The sequence below is a fragment of the Gymnoscopelus braueri genome (assembly GCF_963280865.1).
Source record: "Gymnoscopelus braueri genome assembly, chromosome: 12".
NCBI lineage: Eukaryota > Metazoa > Chordata > Actinopteri > Myctophiformes > Myctophidae > Gymnoscopelus > Gymnoscopelus braueri.
The window spans coordinates 22,217,649-22,240,935 of record NC_137614.1 but is presented as its reverse complement, the minus strand read 5'-3'; the positions used below and the strand labels follow the sequence as shown (position 1 = coordinate 22,240,935).

Genomic DNA, 23,287 nt, shown 5'->3' with positions numbered 1-23,287 from the left:
ATGTGACGTCATTTCGTAGGCCAGAAAGAACATCTAGGTGGAGACTCAACTCTAGCTTACTGTTGGATGAGACCTTCAAGGAATCACTGAGAGCTCAAATCAATTTGTATATCGACACTAATGTGCCAACAGCTCCATCGGCAGGAATAGCGTGGGAAGCTTTGAAAAGTTTTTTGAGAGGTTATATAATTCAACATGCATCGTTTAAGAAAAAACAAAATGTAGCTAAACTACAGGAGTTAGAAAAGAAAATTGGCATTGCAGAAGAGAAACTCAAAAGTAGTGTGTCCTCAGAAAATTTGACAACCCTAACCAAGCTAAAATACGACTATAATTTAATTATGACCCAGAGGGCAGAATTCTCCCTATTTAGGGTGAGACAGAAATATTTTGAAGAAGGGGACAAGGCCGGGAGATTACTCGCTAGATACATAAAACAGAGGGAGGCAATGAGCGCAATCCCCGTCATTAGGGGAGGGGATGGTCGTCTTGTAGCTGATCCAAGGGAGATTAATTCAGAGTTTCGGGAGTTTTATAACCACCTATATACCTCCGAGACGGAAGTTGGCGGAGAGGAGATAACCACTTTTCTTTCCACCCTTGACTTACCGAGGCTTTCTGAGGATCAGGTTAAAGGTCTTGACCTGCCCATTACTGAGGGAGAGATAATGGAAGTTATTAGGATGCTACCCACTAGCAAGGCCCCGGGCTTGGACGGCTTTACCTCAGAATTTTACAAGGCATACACAGAGGAACTAGCACCGCTACTATTAAGAACATATAACGAGGCTTTTGAAAAAGGACATCTCCCTCCCTCTTTAACCGAAGCGGTTATTACACTCATCCCAAAAGAAGGGCGGGACCCCTTAGACTGTAAGAACTATAGGCCAATTAGCTTAACCTCATGTGACAGTAAAATTTTGTCAAAGATACTAGCTAACCGTCTGGATAAGGTCATTACATCATTGATTCATCCGGATCAGGTGGGCTTTATACGATCCCGCTCCTCGTCAGATAATGTAAGGCGTTTGGTTGATATTATGTGGGCCACTCAGGATGACTCCGCCCCTTTGGCGGCCATTTCTTTAGACGCAGAAAAGGCATTCGACAGGGTTGAATGGCAGTACTTGCTCTCTGCCCTGGAAAGTTTCGGCTTCAGTAAGAACTTTATTAAGTGGATCGGACTTATTTATACTCATCCTACTGCATCAGTAATGACCAATGGTCTCATATCCGCGCCGTTTCGGTTGGGAAGGGGGACAAGGCAGGGAGATCCGGCCTCGCCCTTACTCTTCGCCGTCGCCCTGGAGCCCTTGGCGGCCGCAATTCGCAAAGATCGGGCATTCCCAGGCATCACATTAGGTGATAAGTGTCATAAATTGATGTTGTATGCCGATGACATACTTTTGTTTGTCTCCGACCCGGAGCGCTCCCTCCCCGCTTTGCTTAATATTATTGACACTTTCTCTTCCATATCAGGGTACAAGGTGAACTGGTCAAAATCGGAGGCCCTACCACTCACGTCTTACTGTCCTAAAACACTATTTCAGACCGGCTCCTTTGAATGGCCCAAAAAGGGACTAAAGTATCTAGGCATAACCTTCCCTCCTAAATTGGTCGATCTAGTGAAGACGAACTTTGACCCAATTCTGGATAAACTACGAACCGATGTAGAGAGATGGTCTCCATTGTTTCTATCAATGTGGGGAAAGGCGAACATTATTAAAATGAACTGTGTTCCAAGACTCAATTATCTACTCCAGGCCCTTCCGGTTAAAATCCCACTACAATATTTCAAACAATTTGATCAAATTTGTAGTAAATTCCTGTGGAACAACAAACGCCCCAGAATGAAACTGAAAAAACTCCAGAGGCCAGTGGATAAAGGTGGCTTGGGTGTACCTAATCTCCTACTTTACCACTATGCATTTACCATGAGACATATGGTACAGTGGTCTCTCCCGCCGGAAAGGGCCCCGCCATGGTTTAGTTTGGAGAGCGCACTATGTTCACCTGTCAGACCTATCGACTGTCTTTCAACCAAACTAGACTCAATTAGTCGTTCCCATCCAATTGTGTCTCATATTCATTGGGTTTGGAAGACGATATCCCGCATGTTTAAATTCAATCCGTTTCTCCACTCGGCGGCTGGAATATGGCATAATCCTAAACTCTGTATAGGGAAAGAGCCTTTTCATTGGGAAGCATGGTCTCAACGGGGAATTACAATATTAGGAGATTTATACCAGGAAAACACTCTAAAATCATTCGAAGAACTCAAGACAGAATTTGACCTGCCCAATGGCCACTTTTGGCAATATTTGCAACTACGGCATCTACTGGTTAAGACCTTTGGATCTCTCACTGTAGGCCCCCCCAAGATTGAAAAGGTGGAGATGATCCTTAGAATCTTCGGACAGGGGCATGAGGCTTCCACATACTATGCCATGCTCCTGGAGGTCTCTGACTCTAACATGATGGTGTCGAAAACACCTTGGGAAAGGGACCTTGGTGTTTCAATTTCAGACGAGGAATGGGCTAAAATCCTTAGGAACGGCAAGAAAATGTCTAGAGAGCTGCGTACGAGATTGATTCAATTTAAAATTATAAATAGGATTTATTGGACCCCGTCAAGACTATTTAGAGTGGGCCTTATCGAGAGCCCGGAGTGTTGGAGGTGTCAGGATAGAGATGGTACCTTAATGCATATTCTGTGGAGTTGTCCAAAAATCCAGGTCTACTGGGCTGCTATACATGTGAAGCTAGAGAGGATGACAGGGTTAGTTATCCCCTTCTCACCCAGGCTCTTTATCCTGGGCGACCCGTCCACTTTAAGAACTGTTTCGCCCGCCTTGGCTGAGTGGATTCAAACGGCCCTTATGCTAGGCAGGAGACTGGTGGTCAGGGCCTGGAAGGACCCATCCGCACCGGCTCCTTCTCTGTGGTTTACTTCCTTGGGTCAACTGGCCGCATATGAAAGATTGTCTTATAGATTGCTCAACAGGATGGATAAATATGATTTAAAATGGGGACATTATCATCTACACTCTATGGGTCTAGGATGACGTTTCCGGCTCAGTGAGCTTCATTAACCAGAAAGTAACTTGGGTTAGATTTGTCGGGGGTAGGACTGGGGTGGACTGCGGGTGGTATGCTTTAGTGCGCTGTATTTTTGATTTCTCTTTTCTTTAAAGTTTTTATGTTTTTATGTCTTTATGGTTTCAAGGTGTGTTTATTTGTATTTTGTGTATGGTATGTCTTGTCTCGTTTAATTACCAGCAGTGTCGATATTTGAATATGTTTGTTATTGTGTTTATTGTATGTCTTGTCTAAATATCCTTGCATCAAAGTTGAAAAAAAATCCTGTATGTTTGTCAAAAAAGATGAAAAATAAAGTACAAATCGTAAAAAAAAGATAGGGCCCTACGTGTTCATGACACTTGTAATGTGTTGTGACTTGTGTGCACAGTATCAGCGCTTGGTAAAGCACCTTAAATGTACACATAGTACAGTACCTGAGATAAGATATAAAGGTGCATGAGCATAGCGGCAGAAGTATACTATACATGATATATTACTGTACAAGAGTTAGTGTGTGCGTGAGCATACAACAATTTAGAACAATTTAGGCATTTAGCAGATGGCTCTTAATCCAGAGTGATTTACAGTGAGCAAGGAAAACACGAGGTAATACATTAAATGCATAGAAATAGTAATCTAGGATCATAGGTAAACCAAGAACCTATCATCTAAGCAGTATATTATCTATAATCTATAATCTATAATCTGTACATTGAAACTAAACACACCATAGGATGCCAGGTCTACAAATGACTACATAACATGCTATCTACAGTATATGGTGGGTTATTGGTACAGATGTGACTATAACAATGACCCTCCCATATATACACCCCTGTCAGGGTGGGCTTTCCCACCCCCGGAGTGTGATCTAAAGGCAAAATGGCCTCTGTGTGAATATGATAAATTATTGCCACACAAGCTTCTGTGCTTGTACTTTGCTATACTGTATGTTATGGTACATTATATAACCTCTGTCATCTGCCTGAGTAATTCACCTGGGACTGTAACAGTCTAACGAAATGTGGCATCTGGAGGCTGTTTATTGCATTACATACAGAGACAGAGAGGACACTGATTTGATCAGAGGAGAGTGGAAAAAACTGTGCGTGTTAATAAGAGTTCAGAATTAATAGAGACATGATGTGCATATCTGTGGGTGGCTTTGACTTTGTGTGTGGGTACTGTCACACAGAAAGATGTGTTGCATTATAGTATACTGTTTTACATTTACATTGCATTACAAGTTGTTACATTGCATTATGTTACAATGCGTTATGATTGGTTACGTTACCCTATATTAGGTTAGGTTGCATTAGGTGACATTAACTTACTTACGTTACGTTACTGTACATTATGTTAGGTTACATTATGTTAGCTTATGCTTGGTCGTGTTGCATGTTGACTTGTCAATGTTAAACAATTTTGCATTCTGTTTTTAGGAAAATCCCAGGTGGTACCTTTAATTAAATAACACCATAATGTATTACAGTGCAAAGCAAGCCTGCATGAATTAAACTGAACCGTGTGTGTGTGTGTGTGTGTGTATGTGTGTGTGTGTGTGTGTGTGTGTGTGTGTGTGTGTGTGTGTGTGTGTGTGTGTGTGTGTGTGTGTGTGTGTGTGTGTGTGTGTGTGTGTGTGTGTGTGTGTGTGCGTGCGTGCGTGCGTGCGTGCGTGCGTGCGTGTGTGTGTGTTAATCTATCAGACAGTCTAGTCTAAATCCCTCAGTATGGAGCTTATCAGGCCTGCCACTTCATTAGCATCATCCGGTGTTATTAACCTGGAGCACACATACTGTACACACGCACAAACCAACGCACAAATGCACACACACACACACACACACACACACACACACACACACACACACACACACACACACACAGACAGACAGACAGACAGACAGACAGACAGACAGACAGACAGACAGACAGACAGACAGACAGACAGACAGACAGACAGACAGACAGACAGACAGACAGACAGACAGACAGACAGACAGACAGACAGACAGACAGACAGACAGACAGACACACACACACACACACACACACACACACACACACACACACACACACACACACACACACACACACAGCTGATCACTTAAACATTTTCCACCTGGCATTTCCTCGCTAGTCAAACTGGTGCCCTTGCCATTACGAATTCCATTCCCTAACATTGGCCCTGAATTGCATGCATCTGTATCTAAATACAACAGAGAGGGAACCACTACCGCTACCCCTCCCTTCTGGCCAGTTTATGTCTGATACTTGACTCAGGTCAGACACCGTGAACCAGAGACTAAAGGCAAGGATTGACTTCTCCTTCAAAGACACGATTAACCTCTCCAACACATCCCTCTCTCCCTGACCCCGTGTGTACATCCCTAACTCCCTGACCCCTTCCGTACCTCCTACCAACCTCATTAAATCTGTTGTTTCCGCTGCAGTTTCTACCACAGCAGTCTTACTGCATCCTCAATGCTTTCCTTACATACTTTTTTTCTTTTTGTCTTTCTTTCTTTCTTTCTTCCCTCCTTCCTCCCTCACTCTTCCTTCCATTTCTCAACATTTCTCTCTTTCGCATTATTAGGTGTGGTTTGACTTAGGTATTATTAGGTATGGCAGTCTTGGTGTCCGTCTCTTAACATCACACATGAGTAGAACCCCACACACACGTGCGCATGCACGGACACACTCACACACAGTGCCTTGGCAGGGTTAAGCCCCGGTAAGACACCGGAAGCATCAGCTTCCCTATTTACTTCCACTATATGGGAAATGGGGCAGAGCGTCCAGTTGCGGTACGTTGTAGGCACGTGAAGCATGTGAATTCTGACACGTGTAAAGCGTCAGACTTCCACAGGCAGTGGCAGCAATTTACAAGCATCTGAAAAACCTACAAAGGTGACGTGGACCTTGCGCGTTACGCTTAATCCACGCCTATTTGAGATGGCTACTCCTCAGTCTCACTCACCACACACTGGCAGCGGAAAAAGTCGGATTTTTCTCAACTTTGCCTCACCGCTTTTGTCTGGCTCTACTGTACCTCCTGCCACAGTGGTGAAGGCGGCGGTCACTCCTCGCCATATACGATGCGTGGAACCTCACTTCTTTCTCAGAATGCTGAAGCGGCATACCGCTTGTGTGAATTTGGTGCGAATTCGTCGTGAAGTTTACCTCGAATAGCATGTGCTATTGTGTTGTATTCAGTGTAACTGCGGAAAAGAACACAGTACCACACGCAGCAGAGTTCCCTTTCTACACTTGACTGGACATAGGACACAAAACATACTCTTTCTCTCTTTCTGTCTTGACCTAGTTTATCTCTCACTTTGGTCTGTCTCTTGTGGTCACCATCACTCCCGCATAATATTCATTCATCCTTTCCCCGTCGTATCCTCTCTCTCTCTCTCTCTCTCTCTCTCTCTCTCTCTCTCTCTCTCTCTCTCTCTCTCTCTCTCTCTCTCTCTCTCTCTCTCTCTCTCTCTCTCTCTCTCTCTCTCTCTCTCTCTCTCTCTCTCTCACATTGTCTCTCAATTTCATTCACCCGCCTTTCTTAGTTGTACTGGTACACACACACACACACACACACACACACACACACACACACACACACACACACGCACACACACGCGCGCACACCCCCCGCAAACCTTCCCTACCCCTACACATCCCATCCATGCAAATGCCCCTGTATAAACACACACACACACACACACACCCTTACCTCAGTGAGATGTGGGTTGGGGTTGAAGCCACACTGGTTGCAGACCGTGGCCTTACACTGGGTGCAGGTGTTGTAGTTGGGCACTGCAGGTGGGTTGGTCAACTCTGTGGTGGTGCAGACGGGGCAGACAAGCTTTTTGCTCGGCATGGGAGCGATCTGGGGAAGCGAGTAGGGCGAGGTGGGGGTCACCCCGCGGTCCGGTGACGCCGAGGGAGAACGACCCGTCCTGGATCCGCCCGAACCGGAGAAGTCCACCTGGAGGTTTCGACGTGACGCATGTTGGCCGGGGCTCTGGCCCCCAGGGCCTCCGTGTGTCATGGACCCTCCCATTGGACCGTGGCTTTGGCCCAGGCCGTGCCCGGAACCTGGGCCTTGCCCAGGGCCTATACCTGAGCCGGACTGCATCTGTCTTGGGGGAGTGGGGCTCTCATGGGTGGCCAGGCGGTACGGTTCCCCGGCTCGAGAGCCCATCCCTGCTCCAATCCCTCCTCCTGTAGTCCCTCCTCCTCCTCCCATCCCTCCTCCGTAGCCACCCTGCTGCATGCCGGGCTTGGGGCTCCCCATCGGAACCCTGGGAGACAGAAAGAAAGAGGACATCTTTCAGATTTAATTTGCACTAGACATCAGTCAAATGCTGCGAGACTGGTGACAAACATTAGATTACATTAGATACAAAAAAATGAAAACATTAAAGCTGCAATTTGGAACTATTTTATTGAAATATGATTGAATCAGTCTGTAAGGTAGATAACTTAATACAATATAACTAGTACATCTGCAGTGGTTGAAGGTGCTGTCCCTACTCTTCAACCATGAGAAATTGAAACCCTGGGCCTGGTGTTGGGTAGGACAATTGGTATGCCCTGCAAACTTTCCAGCTAATTTGCGTGTGTTTTAGACAAGAACTGCTAAATGCTTAAATTGTAAAGGCAAGCTTTTCAAGGCTATGGGTAAAGGATAAATGTCATGGTCTTAGCTCACGTTTATATAATTCCAAACATTAGCCATGTCCTCAGTGTTAGTTTAACTCTGAAAGGAAAATATTTACCTACATAGTAAAATCCTCAGCATTAATTTTTTCATTTGTAACTTTGAGTGTACAAATGTAACCAAATGGACTAGGACTTTAGTAAATGGCCATCCTGGGGACATACTGATTGTGACGGGAACTTAGCCCAGTAACCGCCAATCTTATTCAATTCAGAATGTCAGCAAAAAAGGCTACAGAGTGATAAACAACATTAAAACCACCTGAATGATGACTAATTCATTTGCTGCTGACTGCTGAGAGCCAGGGAGAGACCTGACAACGACCACAGGCGTCAACAAAGTGTGGCAGCATCACAAGAAAAGAAAAGTCTGAGACAATTCACCAACACACAACCATGCGTACACACACGCGCGCGCGCGCACACGCACACGCACACGCACACACACTAGGCTGTCAGGATGACAACATCATACATCAAAGGCACATGAATGCAAATACACTCACTCACACGCACACACACGTGCGCGCACACACACACTGACACAGCCATGATATACACACTTGAAAATACAGACACGCACCTGAGGGTATACTACACTGGTGCATATCTCAGCCTGGGGACTGTAACAAATGATATGAGGCTGGCAGAGAACTGTTGTCAACAATCTAATATTCCTCTAATGTTGTTCTCCCTCACTTGCACCTCATCCCAATGGAGAATTTCAATTAGCAGGTTCAAAACAGACACAAATTGAGTTGAATAAAGACAAACTTCATATCACCATCATTGATTATTACCACTAGACCATACCCGGTGAAGTGCGCAGGCAAAAGTAGTTGCAAACGTGGGGTTATTGCACGTCCTGTCTCGCGTCCCGTCGCGCCGCACGCGACGGGACGCGAGATCAATAGCTCCAGGCACTGAGGAGAACCGGGCAGAAACATTTTGGGGCTCAGAGGTTTGGGCTCAGAGGTTTGTGGAATTATAGGAAGATTGATGTTCATAATCTTTACATAAACTGCTCTAATTCAGTCTTTGACAAGATTGAGGGCCAACAGGTTTGTCAATACCACTATTTTCTTTTGGATTTTTCCCTGGATTGTTCTGGATTTGTTTCTGGATTTTGTCTCTGCCGGCCCTGGCGAAGATAGTTGTTACTGTTTGGCAAATGGAGATTTAAAATAATTTGAAAAGGATCAGCTCACTCCCACGGGAAGCAATCATTTCCTATTTATAGTACACAATAAAAATGTGTTTTCAATTTATATTTAATATTTCACAGACTGATTTCAATACAACACAGTTCAAATGAGACAGCAATTCCTATGAAATGACTGCTGGCATCAAAAGCAAAGCCCTAGACTGCTCCTGATTTGATGTTTTTTTACATGCCGTTTATTGTAAAATATTAAGATTGGCAGATGACAATGACAACAAATAAATTAGTTTGCTTTAGCCCAAACTGGATATGCATAGCATTTAGGAACAGCACTCTCCACTGATGTGTAATTGCTGCCTTCAGAGTGACTTCTTATGTCTCTTAAGCTTCTTAGGTTTGGATGCCGTCACTCTGTATTATGTTGTATGTTATGATCTGTGTTTTGTATTTTGGTTGGGACAAACACAGTGTTCCATATATCTATTCCCTTCTATTCTATATTATATTAGGCTATTTAATTAATACATTTACTTCATTTAATTTGGTCCACAATGGTTCAGTGTATTCCAATACACCAAACTGAAATGTTAAATGTAGATGTATGAGGTCAATACAGTGAAGAAACAAAAAAATAATAATCTCTCCTTCTCAGTCTACACTCTATTTCTCCTTCTCTCCCTAGAATGAGGTACTGCCAAATTAATACACGTTGTAATAATTAATGTGCGTGTACTGTATGTGTGTCCCTGAGTGAATGTTGTTAATAAGCAATAATAATAATAAACCTGAGTACACTTTGAGATGACAACAAAGTAACAAGATTATGAATGAGTCTTACACAAATAAACCACAGAGTCAAACACAAATTCATATTGTATAGGCACAGAGTAGTCACATGCCTGCTGTACTATGTGTCACTCTATGTATGTGTCACTCTGTCTGTCTGTCTGTCTGTCTGTCTGTCTGTCTGTCTGTCTGTCTGTCTGTCTGTCTGTCTGTCTGTCTGTCTGTCTGTCTGTCTGTCTGTCTGTCTGTCTGTCTGTCTGTCTGTCTGTCTGTCTGTCTGTCTGTCTGTCTGTCTGTCTGTGTGTGTGTGTGTGTGTGTGTGTGTGTGTGTGTGTGTGTGTGTGTGTGTGTGTGTGTGTGTGTGTGTGTGTGTGTGTGTGTGTGTGTGTGTGTGTGTGTGTGTGTGTGTGTGTGTATGGGGGGGGTTGACTGAACAACAACACCTTCAAAGTCGGGATGAACTGCTTAGAACTGTCAGAGTGACAAGAACAGACAAGAGGAGAGAGAGCGAGAGACAGAGAGAGAGAGAGAGAGAGACACACACACACACACACACACACACACACACACACACACACACACACACACACACACACACAGACACAGACACACACACACACACACACACACACACACACACACACACACACACACACAGAGAGAGACAGAGAGAGACAGAGAGAGACAGAGAGTAAGAGAGATATGGAACTCAGTTGAGTTGTGAAGAGTGTTACAGACTGACTGACTGATTGACTGACAGAGACAGTTCGATGAGAAGATACCAGCCAGCCTTGATAATGAATTACTGAGAGGCAGACAGACTGACAGACAGAGAGCTAAAGACCCCAGTCCTCAACAGGACATCACTGGTAATTGCTGGGAGAACTAGAGGCAGACAGAGGCTTCCGCCCAGAATAACAGTACCAGCCCTCTTCTGTCTGTGTTTACACCGATTCTCCAAGTGGTACACTGGGGGACATTCATCACTGTCGCACACGGCTTTAATGACCCAACCCCTGTGTTCCACAGTAGCCAAAGGGATTTCACCTTCATGTTAGTTTTTTCCTCCATTGGCAATACTTGCTTTTAATATTATTTTGTTTCCTCGTGCATTTCAAACATGAAAGGTGCTAAAGAGTGTTTTATTATCTCGCTCCTGTCGGAGTGTGTATGTGTCCGTGACTGTATTTGCGCAGCTAATCTCGGAAATACCCCTGCAGCTTCCTCGGGTCCTGACGGCTGCTTTCCATGACTTGCACAGCCCTGGCTAGGCAACCCAGCCTGGCCGAGATATGCGCTCCGTGTGGATCACTCCTTTCTAGTTAATATTGTGCGCGCATGCGTGCGCGACTGGAGACACATTTGTAATCTATATTTTGATTTATGATGGGGTAAGAAAGTTCCAAAAAATAAAGGTTTTTAAGGATGCATGCACATTTTAATTGCCTAATATGTGCAAAAAATGATCCCCTATTGTGCCTTTAAATCAAACCAAACATCTACTTCCTACTCCAGCTCTATAGCCTACTCCTGTCTCCTGTTTCCTCCTCTTCCTAACACTCAGATACACTGATAGAATTGTCTCTTTATGGACCATTTATTTCTCTCTCTCTCACTCTCACTCACACACACACACACACACACACACACACACACACCCGCCTTCTCCTTTCCTCTGCACCACATCCAGCCTTTTTATTCTCTCGACTACTTGGCCTCTTTGTCTCCTCCCTCGCTGCTAGCAGTGAGACTCCATTAAAGCAGGAAGTGTGAAGAAGGACCATCATCACAATAACATGTTTCATTGGTCACAGATGGAGAGAGAGATACTCGCTTCATCTCTTGTCACTCCATTCCGCTTCTTCACTCTTATCTGTTTCTGATTCTTTTTTCTTTTCTTTTTACTTCCCTCCTTTCATGCCTTCATACTCCCTCTTTATACAGCTCTTATAGGACATGTAGAGGCAATGAATGTTGTGTAACTTAAAACCAAAACTAAGCCCTCAGGATGATTTTAAAACGTGAACGTGGTCATGTTTGTTTTGTAACGTTAAATAACATTATACTTTTTTTTTTTTATAGATAAGATATTTTAAATATCATAATGACGGACTGACTGTGCGTGACGCTGCGACTGGCTTGAGTTCAGCAATGAAAGCAGCCAATGTCTGATAAATGACTGCTGCTGGGAAACTGTTCAAATGGAAAACTGGTAACATTCAGGAGAGAGAGAGACGTTGAGGTGGAAGAGAAGGGAAGAGAAGAGAAGAGAAGAGAAGAGAAGAGAAGAGAAGAGAAGAGAAGAGAAGAGAAGAGAAGAGAAGAGAAGAGAAGAGAAGCAAATGTTCACATTTTAAAATGTGGATGGATTTATGCCTGCAATTCTTCAGAGAAATGAGTGACTCTGCACATTCACATCATTATTACAGTATTTGAATAAAATAAATAAAACAAATTTAAACTGTGAAGCAGTGAAGAATGCCCGAGGTGAGAAGAGTGAAACGCCCCTCTGTCGTTGCCTCTGCTCAGCGCTTTAATTGAAATTCCTATCAGTGACGATCAGCCTCGGGAGTTAGATGAGGAGGGAGAGAAACACATTAAATAAATGAGAGCTGAAACGGAGGGTTCAGGCAAGAAGGGAGAATTAAATGAGTGTTGGTGAGAAGGGAGAGCAGTAAACAAGTTTAGGCATGAAGGGAGAGGAGTGAATGAGAAATAGATGGAGGAGAGAGAGAGAAGTGTGAAGGTCTAGGCCGGGGTGAACAGATAATGGCCAGGTAATGACTTTACTGACAGTGTGAAGTCAGTAGACCTCAAAATTCACATTCAATTTTGTGTGTGTTTGTGTGTGTGTGTGTGTGTGTGTGGGTGTGGGGGCACAGGGCCCAGACATACAGTACATACATTTAAATGCTAATTTCATAATTACATTTTTTTATTTGGGGAATGCAAAAGTATCTGCTACATGCAGGGCATGTCAACACAACACTTGTCTGGCCTTCTGTTGCTCTCTTGTTTTTGATCTCCTTCCCACCTGCCCCCCACCCTCTTCTTCTCCCCCCCCCCTCTTCTTTCTATGGAAACTAACGTTGCGATGGGAACGATGTACAAAAAAGAATTTCACCCACTTTTTTACCTTGTAAACCTGTGATGTGACAATAAAACTGATTCTGATTCTGATTCTGATTCTGATTCACAACTGACCTGGGTTCAAATACAAATAAATTATAGGCCCATTTTTACACAGCTTTAAATCAACACTGGATTTTACTGTCTCATTTGAACACATGTGGAGAACATATGCGTACAAATGCAGCTCAGCATTCAACACAATATTTCCTGCCAAACTCGACAAAACTAACCCTAACCCTGGAGACCTAGGCCTGCACCCGCCCTTGCTTGTCGCTCAATACTGGACTTCCTGACAGGCCACCGTCAAATGGTGAGACATTAACATAACATATAACCTTTACATTACATATAACCTCTGACCCTCAACATGGGAGCCCCTCAGGGCTACGTGCCGAGTCATCTCCTCTAATCCCACGACTGTGTATCCACACCCAGCTCCAACGTCATTGTCTGCTGACGACACAACAGTGATGGGCCGGATTGTCGATGACAAGTCTGGCTATAGAGACAAGGCAGTTCACTGACACAATGGTGTCAGGAGAACAACCTTGCTCTCAACTTCAACAAGATGGAGCTGATCGTGGACTACAGGAGGCCAAGGAGCTAGCACACCCCTATCTACAGGGGTAGCAGAAGTGATGGGGTAGCTTCTTCTTCCTGAGTTCATGTTGCTACATTGGAGTGGAAGAGTCAAAGTGGAGAAGATACAACACTGCCATCTATCGGCTGGGAGTTTAAACACGAAATTAAATTAACCACAGCCACAAATGCATGTAAACCATGATTATGTATAGAGTTTTAATCTATACGTAATCACGGTTCTTGTAACTTCCAAATTTATATAACTACTTTTGGTGCAATTGAGCAAAGAAATTAAAGTTAGGGTAAGTGCTTTCGCCTTTTTAGAAGGTGAAAAACATCAGTTAAACAAAAGTTTTAATAAACAATTATAGTATCGAGCAACAAAATATTGCAAAACTCAAGGTGTGTCGATATTTCCGTACACCTCTAATAAAGCATTTCACCCATTATTTTACACCTAGATGTGTGTTGTGACAATAGAGTTGAATCTTCCTGAATCTGATGTGTGTATTGTAATGTGTTGTGGTGGATACTAAATGAATGAATGTTTCTCCTCTCAATCACACCCCATGCTGAGACCCCACTAACATCTCTGAGTATAACTAGCGCACACACACACACACACACACACACACACACACACACACACACACACACACACACACACACACACACACACACACACACACACACACACACACACACACACACACACACACACACACACACACACACACAGTACAGTAGATGAGCTTTTATCATCCTGCTGGAAACTCCAAAGTCTAGACTGTTCTCTCTCTCTGTTTCTTTGCTTCTCTGACACTCTATCTTTGACCATTTATTTCTATTTTCTTATCTCTAACTCTCTCTGTACCGTTCTTGCCCTCTGTCATCTCTCTCTTCTTCCTCACTCTATTTCCATATAATCTCAGTGATCTTTGTTGTTATCGTTGTTTCATCGTAATGAACAGTCATTTTATAATTACTCTTGTTTAGTCAACCAATAGGCCCACCGAGGACATCAGGATAAATGAACACTCCAATGCGTTTCCCAGTCTGTGAGCCAACACTGACATTACAGAAAAATGCTCCCTTTATAAAACAGCGGGATAAGCAATGTGGTAGCGTCCTGGTTCTGAAAACAGGTTCTGAAGACACATAGGTGGGATCCCTGAGGAGATTTGAAATGGTGCCCAGGAACGGTTAAATGTTCATGAATATTTATTTTACTGCAAGGCAGCACAGATAAAGAGCAATGGTTTACTGCATATACAGTGCCTTTGTCCAAAGCGCTTTATATTGTGCCCATTCATGCTCCAGCAGAGGCAACCATGCATGCAAGGCACCAATATGCTCACCGGGAGCAGTTATGGACTTTGCTCAAGGACACTTTGACATGATGCCACGGGGAGCCGGGGATCAATACCAAGAACCTTCCACTTCCAAAGTGGCCACTCTTCCTCCTCAGCCATGGCTACCCCAAATAATGTCCATCCATCTTCAATTGCTTATCCATAGTTGGATCGTGGGAGTAGTTCCAGTAGGGAAGCCCAGACATCCCTTTCCCTGGCCATGTTAGCCAGCTGTGACTGGGATCCCAAGGGATAGAATCCCTCCACCTGGTACTTGGTCTGCCTCGTGGCGTCCTAGCAGCTGGACATGCCTGGAAAACCTCCCTGGGGAGGCAACCAGGAGACTGGCCCACCTCAACTGGCTCCTTTCCATGCAAAAGAGCAGTGGCTCTACTCAGAGTCCCTCATGGATGACTGAGCTTCTCACCTTATCTCTAAGGGAGACGGCAGAGATGGAGAATGGAGAACGCCCATTTCAGATGCTTGTATCAGCAATATTGTTCTTTCGGTCATGACATATATTTCATCACTATAGGTGAGAGTAGGAAGTTAACGAAGATTGAACGGTGGATCGAGAGCTTTGCCTTCTGGCTTAGCTGTCTTTTCGTCAATACAGCGAATGCAATTACGTCTCCAGCTGCCCCCATTCTCTGGCTGATCTCATGGCCCATCCTCCCCTCACCCGAGACCAAGACCCTGATATACTTGAACTTCCTCACTTGGGTTAAGGACTCATTCCTTACCCCAAGTGAGGGACTCATACACATTTACACTCTCTCTAGGTCATCCTCAGACAAGCTCTCCATTGTCGCCTCCAGTCATCCCGGTTCTCCATACATCTAGCCAGCTCGCCTGTACTTTGCGCTGTGGCATCTTTCTTGAGTACATCCACATATCATAATGTGCGACGTCCTCGTGACCAGTGCCCCTGCCACACTAGCACAAAAATACACAAATACATACTGTAGAAAGGGTGGATATTACTTGCAGATATTATTATTGGGCAGTGGGGCTGTAACAGGTGATTCCTACACAGTAAAATCTGCAGTGTTAATGTAAGTCAGAGAGTGTGGACCGTCATTTCTGGTTCCATACTCTTGCAGTTAAATTAACACTGATTTTACTGTGTACCCTAGACCTCAGAGAGAACACTTTTACCCTCAGGCCTGTGTGTGTGTGTGTGTGTGTGTGTGTGTGTGTGTGTGTGTGTGTGTGTGTGTGTGTGTGTGTGTGTGTGTGTGTGTGTGTGTGTGTGTGTGTGTGTGTGTGTGTGTGTGTGTGTGTGTGTGTGTGTGTGTGTGTGTGTGTGTGTGTGTGTGTGTGTGTGTGTGTGTGTGTTACACTGTGTCTATCTTGCATTTCTACTATACAACCCCTGTAATAGATACCATGCTAAGCATCCACATCTGTATTCATAGTGTAGTTACACATGATATTGTAACACAACGATTCATTTAAAAAATAAAACATTATTTATTCAAAAGTTTTTGAATAACATTCACAACATAGCAACAATAGTCTGTGAAAATAGCTGTTCTACAAGCTCGCTCCCTTCTACAAGCTCTTAGCTTGTAGACCTTCTATTTTTGCTATTTCTTTTTATTATTGTTTTTATTGTCACCTCTAACGACAAGCCTAAAGATTTGGCCACCATGTTTAAAGTGGTTAACTCTAAGGATTTTACTGTTCAGTAGAATTTGCACAGTTCATCACGACAACATTGTGTCTATTATCTCTCCCAGTTTGGGATATTATTTCTCCCAACCAGCCACCAGTAGCGGCAGCAGGCTATTTCATGCTGCGTGTATAATAAAAGGATTAATTTGTGCAGCTCTGACTCAGAATGGCCAGTAAATGGGACACATGGATATAAATAGAGACTACCTCAGCTCAAGGCTTTCAAATTCCTTATACCAACACACACACACACACACACACACACACACACACACACACACACACACACACACACACACACACACACACACACACACACACACACACACACACACACACACACACACACACACACACAGGGTGAAACACATTTTCTCCACCGCCAACATCACACACACACACACACACACACACACACACACACACACACACACACACACACACACACACACACACACACACACACTGGGTGAAACACATTTTCTCCACCGCCAACATCCTCACCATAATCATTGGTATCTTCCTCTTCACCGTCGTCATCACCAGTGTTATGGTCTTCCCCCACATCAACTATTTTCCTTTACTACTTATCAGTGCACAGATACTGACAACAAGGACTTCAATTCTCGAATATTTCAAATCGGTCAACGACAACTATGTAATTTATAATCGCACAGCAATCATCCCTCTCTAGGCTATGGCATAAGTGTCCCGCCAGGCTAGCAAATCCCAATGCTTCTGTCCCTCCGGCTTATGGGATGAACCAGGACTAGCCAATGGCAGATTAACACCAAAATATACATTCATAAACATCACAACATACCCCAAAACCCCCAAGTTACAAGAGTCTTAATGTCCAAGCACATTCGAGTCAACTCACAAAGCTAAAGACTATCTTAAGACAGATTGAACAGCTGTCTTAAGTTAAGTCAGTCTTTAGATCGCTGACAAACAACAATTGTAACAAAACTAATACAGCGCTAAATTACATGTTTTGGGTAATGTGATTGGGACAGCGAGAAAGATAGAAAGTGGTAGAGTGTTTGAGAGAAATATGGAGGAAGACAGAAGAGACAATTTACAATTGGTAATCACATGCTACTCTTTCATTGCTATACTGTAAGTAAAAATCACACCCTGTGTGAAGTCAATAATCACAATACTGAATGGAGTCAACCAATCATGTACAAATAATAAATACATTTATTGAAACACTCTTTATGATGGAAGAAACCATAACTTAAAAAAAACCAAATAATGTTTTTTTTAAAGTTATGGTTTCTTATATAGGGCTATGCACATGTGTCATGTGACACTGGCCAATCACAGTCCTGAATAGACTGTGATTAGCCAATCACGGTGCAGGGTTTGTTGTACAAATATCCACTTTTTTTTTGTACTTTTTGGCCAATCACAGCGCAGGATTTGTTGTACAAATATCCAAACCTCACTTATAGGGGCGGTTTCACCACCCAAAAACGTAAATGCATTCATTTTAGTTTTCTCGTTGTTATGCCAAATAGTTCCTCCCCACACACGTCTGTGTTGTCACTGCTGTTGTATCCTACTGACTCACCTACCAGTGAGTAGACCCCACCGGGAGGACATAGAGCCTTCGTCCTACTCCTCCTGCCCAACTCAGGTGCCACCCCAGCCCGTAGGAATACATGTAGTGACAATTATCACCCTCCCCGCTTCCCTCCCCCGATGACGGGCTAATTCTGTTTGTGTGTAGACTCTAGTCTCAACAAAGCCGGATGAACCACGGTGGATTTGAACCCACAACCTCCGCGGTGATGGGCAATAACTTTGCCACTGCGCCACCTGAGCACCTCATTGTTCTTATTAATAGGCCATGCATCCTGGCAGAGATTTGCACTCTACTCAGCACACCTTTCTAGTGCTTTGTGTAAAGTAAGCTGTTCAGTGTAAAGGCAAGACAAGTTGATTTGTATAGCACTTAGCACATACTGTAGGATTTTATAGGATCACCAAATATCTAATCTACAAGCTGAAAGCATGACAGGGTTTATTTACATGAATCTTTGTGTCCCTGTTCTGGGCATGTCATAACACGAGAGGATTTGGTAAAAGTAGGCAAACATTTGGTGAAAATAGCTGATCTACAAGCTCACAACACATAACACTTTGAGATCTTGCATCAGCTATTTTTGATATTTGACGTACAACAAAGAATAGGGTGTAAGTGGCTAATGCTTGTCAAATGTTTGCCTTGAAACTTATCTTGAAACTGATGAACAAGTATTTTTCAATTATGCATTGGAATATAATAGGGTTTCGTATGGCCTTAGGTCCATGATGCTTACTCAGCACATGCAGAGCCCTATTAAATATTCAATTTTAATTAAGAAAAAATACAGAAAAATAAAATCAATAGGGTTACAATTTGAGTTGTGTGGCCTCTGTGTGTTTCATGTTTACATGGTATGTCAGTGACAACTGCTGAGTGTGATGCAACCTTTGACCCATCTCCCTCTCGCACGCACGCACGCACGCACGCACACACACACACACACACACGCACACGCACACGCACACGCACACGCACACGCACACGCACACGCACACGCACACGCACACGCACACACACATGCGCTCCTCTCCCTTTCTTACTGTTGCTTATTCACTTTCTCCAAGTACCCCTTTTCTATTTCCCCTATCCTATCTCTCTCCCTCCTTCCCCTCCTCTCTTTCTCACCCCCACTCTCCTTTCCCAAGAGAACACACACACACACACACACACACACACACACACACACACACACACACACACACACACACACACACACACACACACTCTTCAGGGGTTACTGTAAGTCACTGTGGAAGCTGACAGCGAACCAAGTCACCTCAGGTAACGGTACACATTGTGCGTGCGTGTGTGCGTGCATGTTGCACCAAAGTGAAATATGGCCCCAGGTGGGTGGTAGAGTATACAGTACATCAGCTGATTCAAGGTCAGAGTTTTATTATGTGTAAATTCATCCTGACTTTTATGTATGTACAAAAATCAGCACCAAATCACAGTGGAGAAGCCAGCTATAGCTCAAAATACTGAGCATTGGCTAAACAAATGCAGTGTATTGCTTCCATTTATGAATGGATTCATTGAATAATCATATTTTAGTCCATCATTCATTCTTCCATACTTAATTTATTCAACAATGCATTCATTCTTATTAACGGTGGGTGTATCAGTCACTTATCTCATTCACTTACTAAGCCAGTCTACAGCACAGGCATGACAGTATGATGTGATACTTGCTGTATCTATATGTCTATCTATCTCTACATATATATATCTGTATATACGTACAGTATAAACAGTATAGCCACTACAACTCAGGCAGGTGCTGGAATTAATTAACATTTTTATCATTAGAAAGTGCCGAAACAAAGCCAAAACTGGGACAGCAATGGGGAGAGACAGGGGACCAAAAATCCTAAATTATCCCTGACACCGCTCCTGCTACAAAATGTTTTCAGGAGCAATACTGCTCTTTGGAGCTGCAACGATGAAACCCATCTAGGCTTTTATCTTTTCAGAGATGATTTTTTATTTAGATGGATGGATGTACAGTATACATTTGATCCATTAACCACTTTTAACCTGGCACCCCTATTTTGGGCATGTCATCATAGGCAGAAATGTTTTTATTCATGTGGCTCACAACGCTTTGTGAGTTTGTAGATCGGCTATTTTCACTATTCGTCATACAACAAAGTATATACTGTAAGTTGTTAAAGTTCACACAAAAAAAAATCTATCAATTACACACCCCGTGAAGCCTTGAATTCATGGAGATTTTTTTGTTTTTGTCGCATTCCTAAGCCAATAATTTGATGACCGGTGGTAAGATGCTAATGTCTCCGGTAGGAGACTCAAAGTTGACTGCCGGTCATCAAATTATTGGCTTAGGAATGCGACAAAAACAAAAAAAATCTCCATGAATTCAAGTCTCCATGGGATGTGTAATCAATAGAAAAAAGCCATTTTGGGGGTGAACTATCCCTTTAAGAGATGTTCACTTTAGAATCATTCTGGGGGTTCATTCAGGTTACTGTTTTTGTCACTCTTTCAAAATGTTAGTATGTCCCTCATAATCACTTATGAGCACTCTCCAAATTCCGTACATCTCTATACACTCAGCCTGAAACACTGAGTGAGGGGACCTGGGGGAGCGTGTAACCCCCTCCCCATTTCCCCCGTCTCCATCAAGCCTTCCAAAATCTCCTTCACCAATTATCAACATGAGGAATGGAGGCCTAACTGCTCCTTTGTGCTTCTCCGTCTGTAATTAAAGAAAGCAGAAGAGCTGGTCCCAGGACGGACACTAGAGTGAATACGTTCTTCATCAGACACATGCTCCTACAGCTTCAAATAAAAAGACCCAAATCCTTCTGTCTTTGTGTTGCACACAATTGACCAGACCTGTTGACCCTTACTTCTCATTCATTGCCATCAACCCCCCCCTCCACAACTCTCCCACTCTCTGCCCTCTTTCACTCCCACAGCTTAGAGAGGGGAGGCAAGATCCACGCGTCCACTGAGAGAGAGAGAGAGAGAGAGAGAGAGAGAGAGAGAGAGAGAGAGAGAGAGATCCGCAGTGGAACTAACAGGAGGTGTCCATTTAAAGCACCTTTTAGATACATTTCTATTTAACAGTTAGTTAAAGCAGAACTATGCAACTATATACTGTAGCATATTATGTCCCACAGAATTATAAAGTTACATGTTTATGCAATAACAAATATCCTTCCATAAATGTACAGCATAGATTCAGGGGAGACAATGAGTTTCATCCTGGCATTTGCCAAGGCACGAGGAACTGCCAGTCACAGCACGTCCTCGCCGAACATGCTTGCAGAGAATCATGGGTAACTAGAAAAAGTGATCCTCGGAGCACAGGTCTCCACCAGGTCAGGTAGGTTATTGTGGCCTCCTGGTGGCGCTATAATAGGCCAATGTGAAAAGGGTGCCATTTCCTCCTCTGCCTAGTGGGAATGTGCATGCAAAATTTCACGGAAATCACATGCTGCGTTCATGATTTGATTCATTTTGTTCAAAACAAACCAACCCTGCAAACTTTGGAAGCTAATCTTAGCCAATCAGGATGGAATATGGTAAATCGGACAAATATGTGTTGATCACATGACTATAGAGATACTGTGTACCGATTTGCATGATGTTTGGACAAAATCTGTAGGAAAAATTTGTTTTGCAAAAATCAACCTCCTGGTGGTGCTATAACAGGCCAATCTGAAAAATTGGCCTGGTTCGTCTTTGGCATCCAGGGAGTGTGTGTGCACAGTTTCGCAGCGACCGGGCCAACAGTGCCGGAGATTAGCTGCTCACAGACAGACACACACACATACGGACACGTGGACGGACGGACAGCAAAACATAGTCTCGGCCATGCCTTTCGGCCAGGCGAAGATAATGAAGTCAAAGACGTTGGCTGCCATGTTATTTGTGTCCAAAGTGGCCATTGATACCCCAAACTACATGCTACGTGCTGCTTTAACCTAATTCAATAATTGTGCATTGTAAAATAGCAGAAACAGACAATATACAATGCTTAGCATCGTGATGCGTTGTGAGCTTGTAGATTGGCTAGTATTTTCATATATAGGACTTTAAACTGTAAAATTACATTCACGTGTTATAGTACAAGAAAATAGATTTGCCGGAAGGATAGGGCCCCGTAACAATTACTGTAACAGTTAATTCCCTTAACGACACTGGAAAAATGCATGTGACCTTTGAACCAATCAACCCCCACCAACCTAAATAAGAAAAATCCAATTTATTTAGAATTTCATGCTGATAAAAAAAGACTTATAGTGTCTTATTCTGTGCCAAAGCCCCCCTGCTGTGTCTAAACGGCAGAGAAGTGTGGAGAACACAGTGCTGAAATTAAAACGGTTTCCACATAGTGTAGCTTCAAAACATTACACCATGTGTGGCTTTCAACAGGTTTACAACTTGCCACTGACCTCACTGAAAGAAAAAGATACATTAGGACATTTTGTTGGTTGGTTAATTGTTTAATTTTTCAGCTAAAAGAAAAATAATAGGTACAAAGGTAAAAAGAAAGAAAAAAAGCTCTGATACTGTATATAAAGAAATAAAAGTCATTTGTACACTTAAAAGCATTTTATTTTGGATAGATCGGCTGTTTTCGCCGAATGTTCACCTATTTTAGCCTTTTATGAAATGCCCAGAAAAGGTACTACATATAGGGTTCATGTACTTGAGTGACCATAGAAACTGATCTGGGTACAGCAGTTAGCCAGCAGGTTTTTTCAATAAACCACAGTGAAGTGTAAAAGAGCTGCAGCTATAGCTCAGTTTAATGTGACAGAACAAACAAATGGAAAAGACTAGAGACTTATTGACCGGGAACATATATCCATTCTCTGTAGGAAGCAGCATGCAGCAGTTAGCAGATATTATTAAAAGCACTTGCACGCGTGCCTGCGTGCATTCATTGCATGCACATGCACATACAGATGCATGCATGCACGCACACATGCACACACAGGCAGACATGATGCACACATACAGTAGCTTCGCAAATGTATATAGGCCTGTCCCCGACTAAGGATTTGTTTAGTCGAATCTAATTGGCGACTAATTGCCAATAGTCGACTGGCAGTCGACAAATTTTTCACAATACCAATACAAAGACGAGGAATAAGAAGAATAAAGTGGAAGTTACGTGTGGTTGCAGTTGTAGACTTGGCCAAAAAACAATTAAAAAAAAAATAA

The 23,287-nt window shown here is 43.3% G+C and overlaps 1 protein-coding gene across 1 annotated transcript in view; it reads right to left on the bottom strand.

The window, feature by feature from the left end:
* The window catches only part of LOC308096431 (uncharacterized protein), a gene marked incomplete at both ends in the record, with an annotated part of 72,500 nt that overhangs the window by 41,483 nt on the left and 7,730 nt on the right, over positions 1–23,287 (bottom strand). Inside the window, one exon of the mRNA XM_080443853.1 lies at positions 6,815–7,385. Coding sequence (XP_080299979.1) covers positions 6,815–7,385 — 571 coding nt within the window. The remainder of the gene's footprint in view (positions 1–6,814; positions 7,386–23,287) is intronic.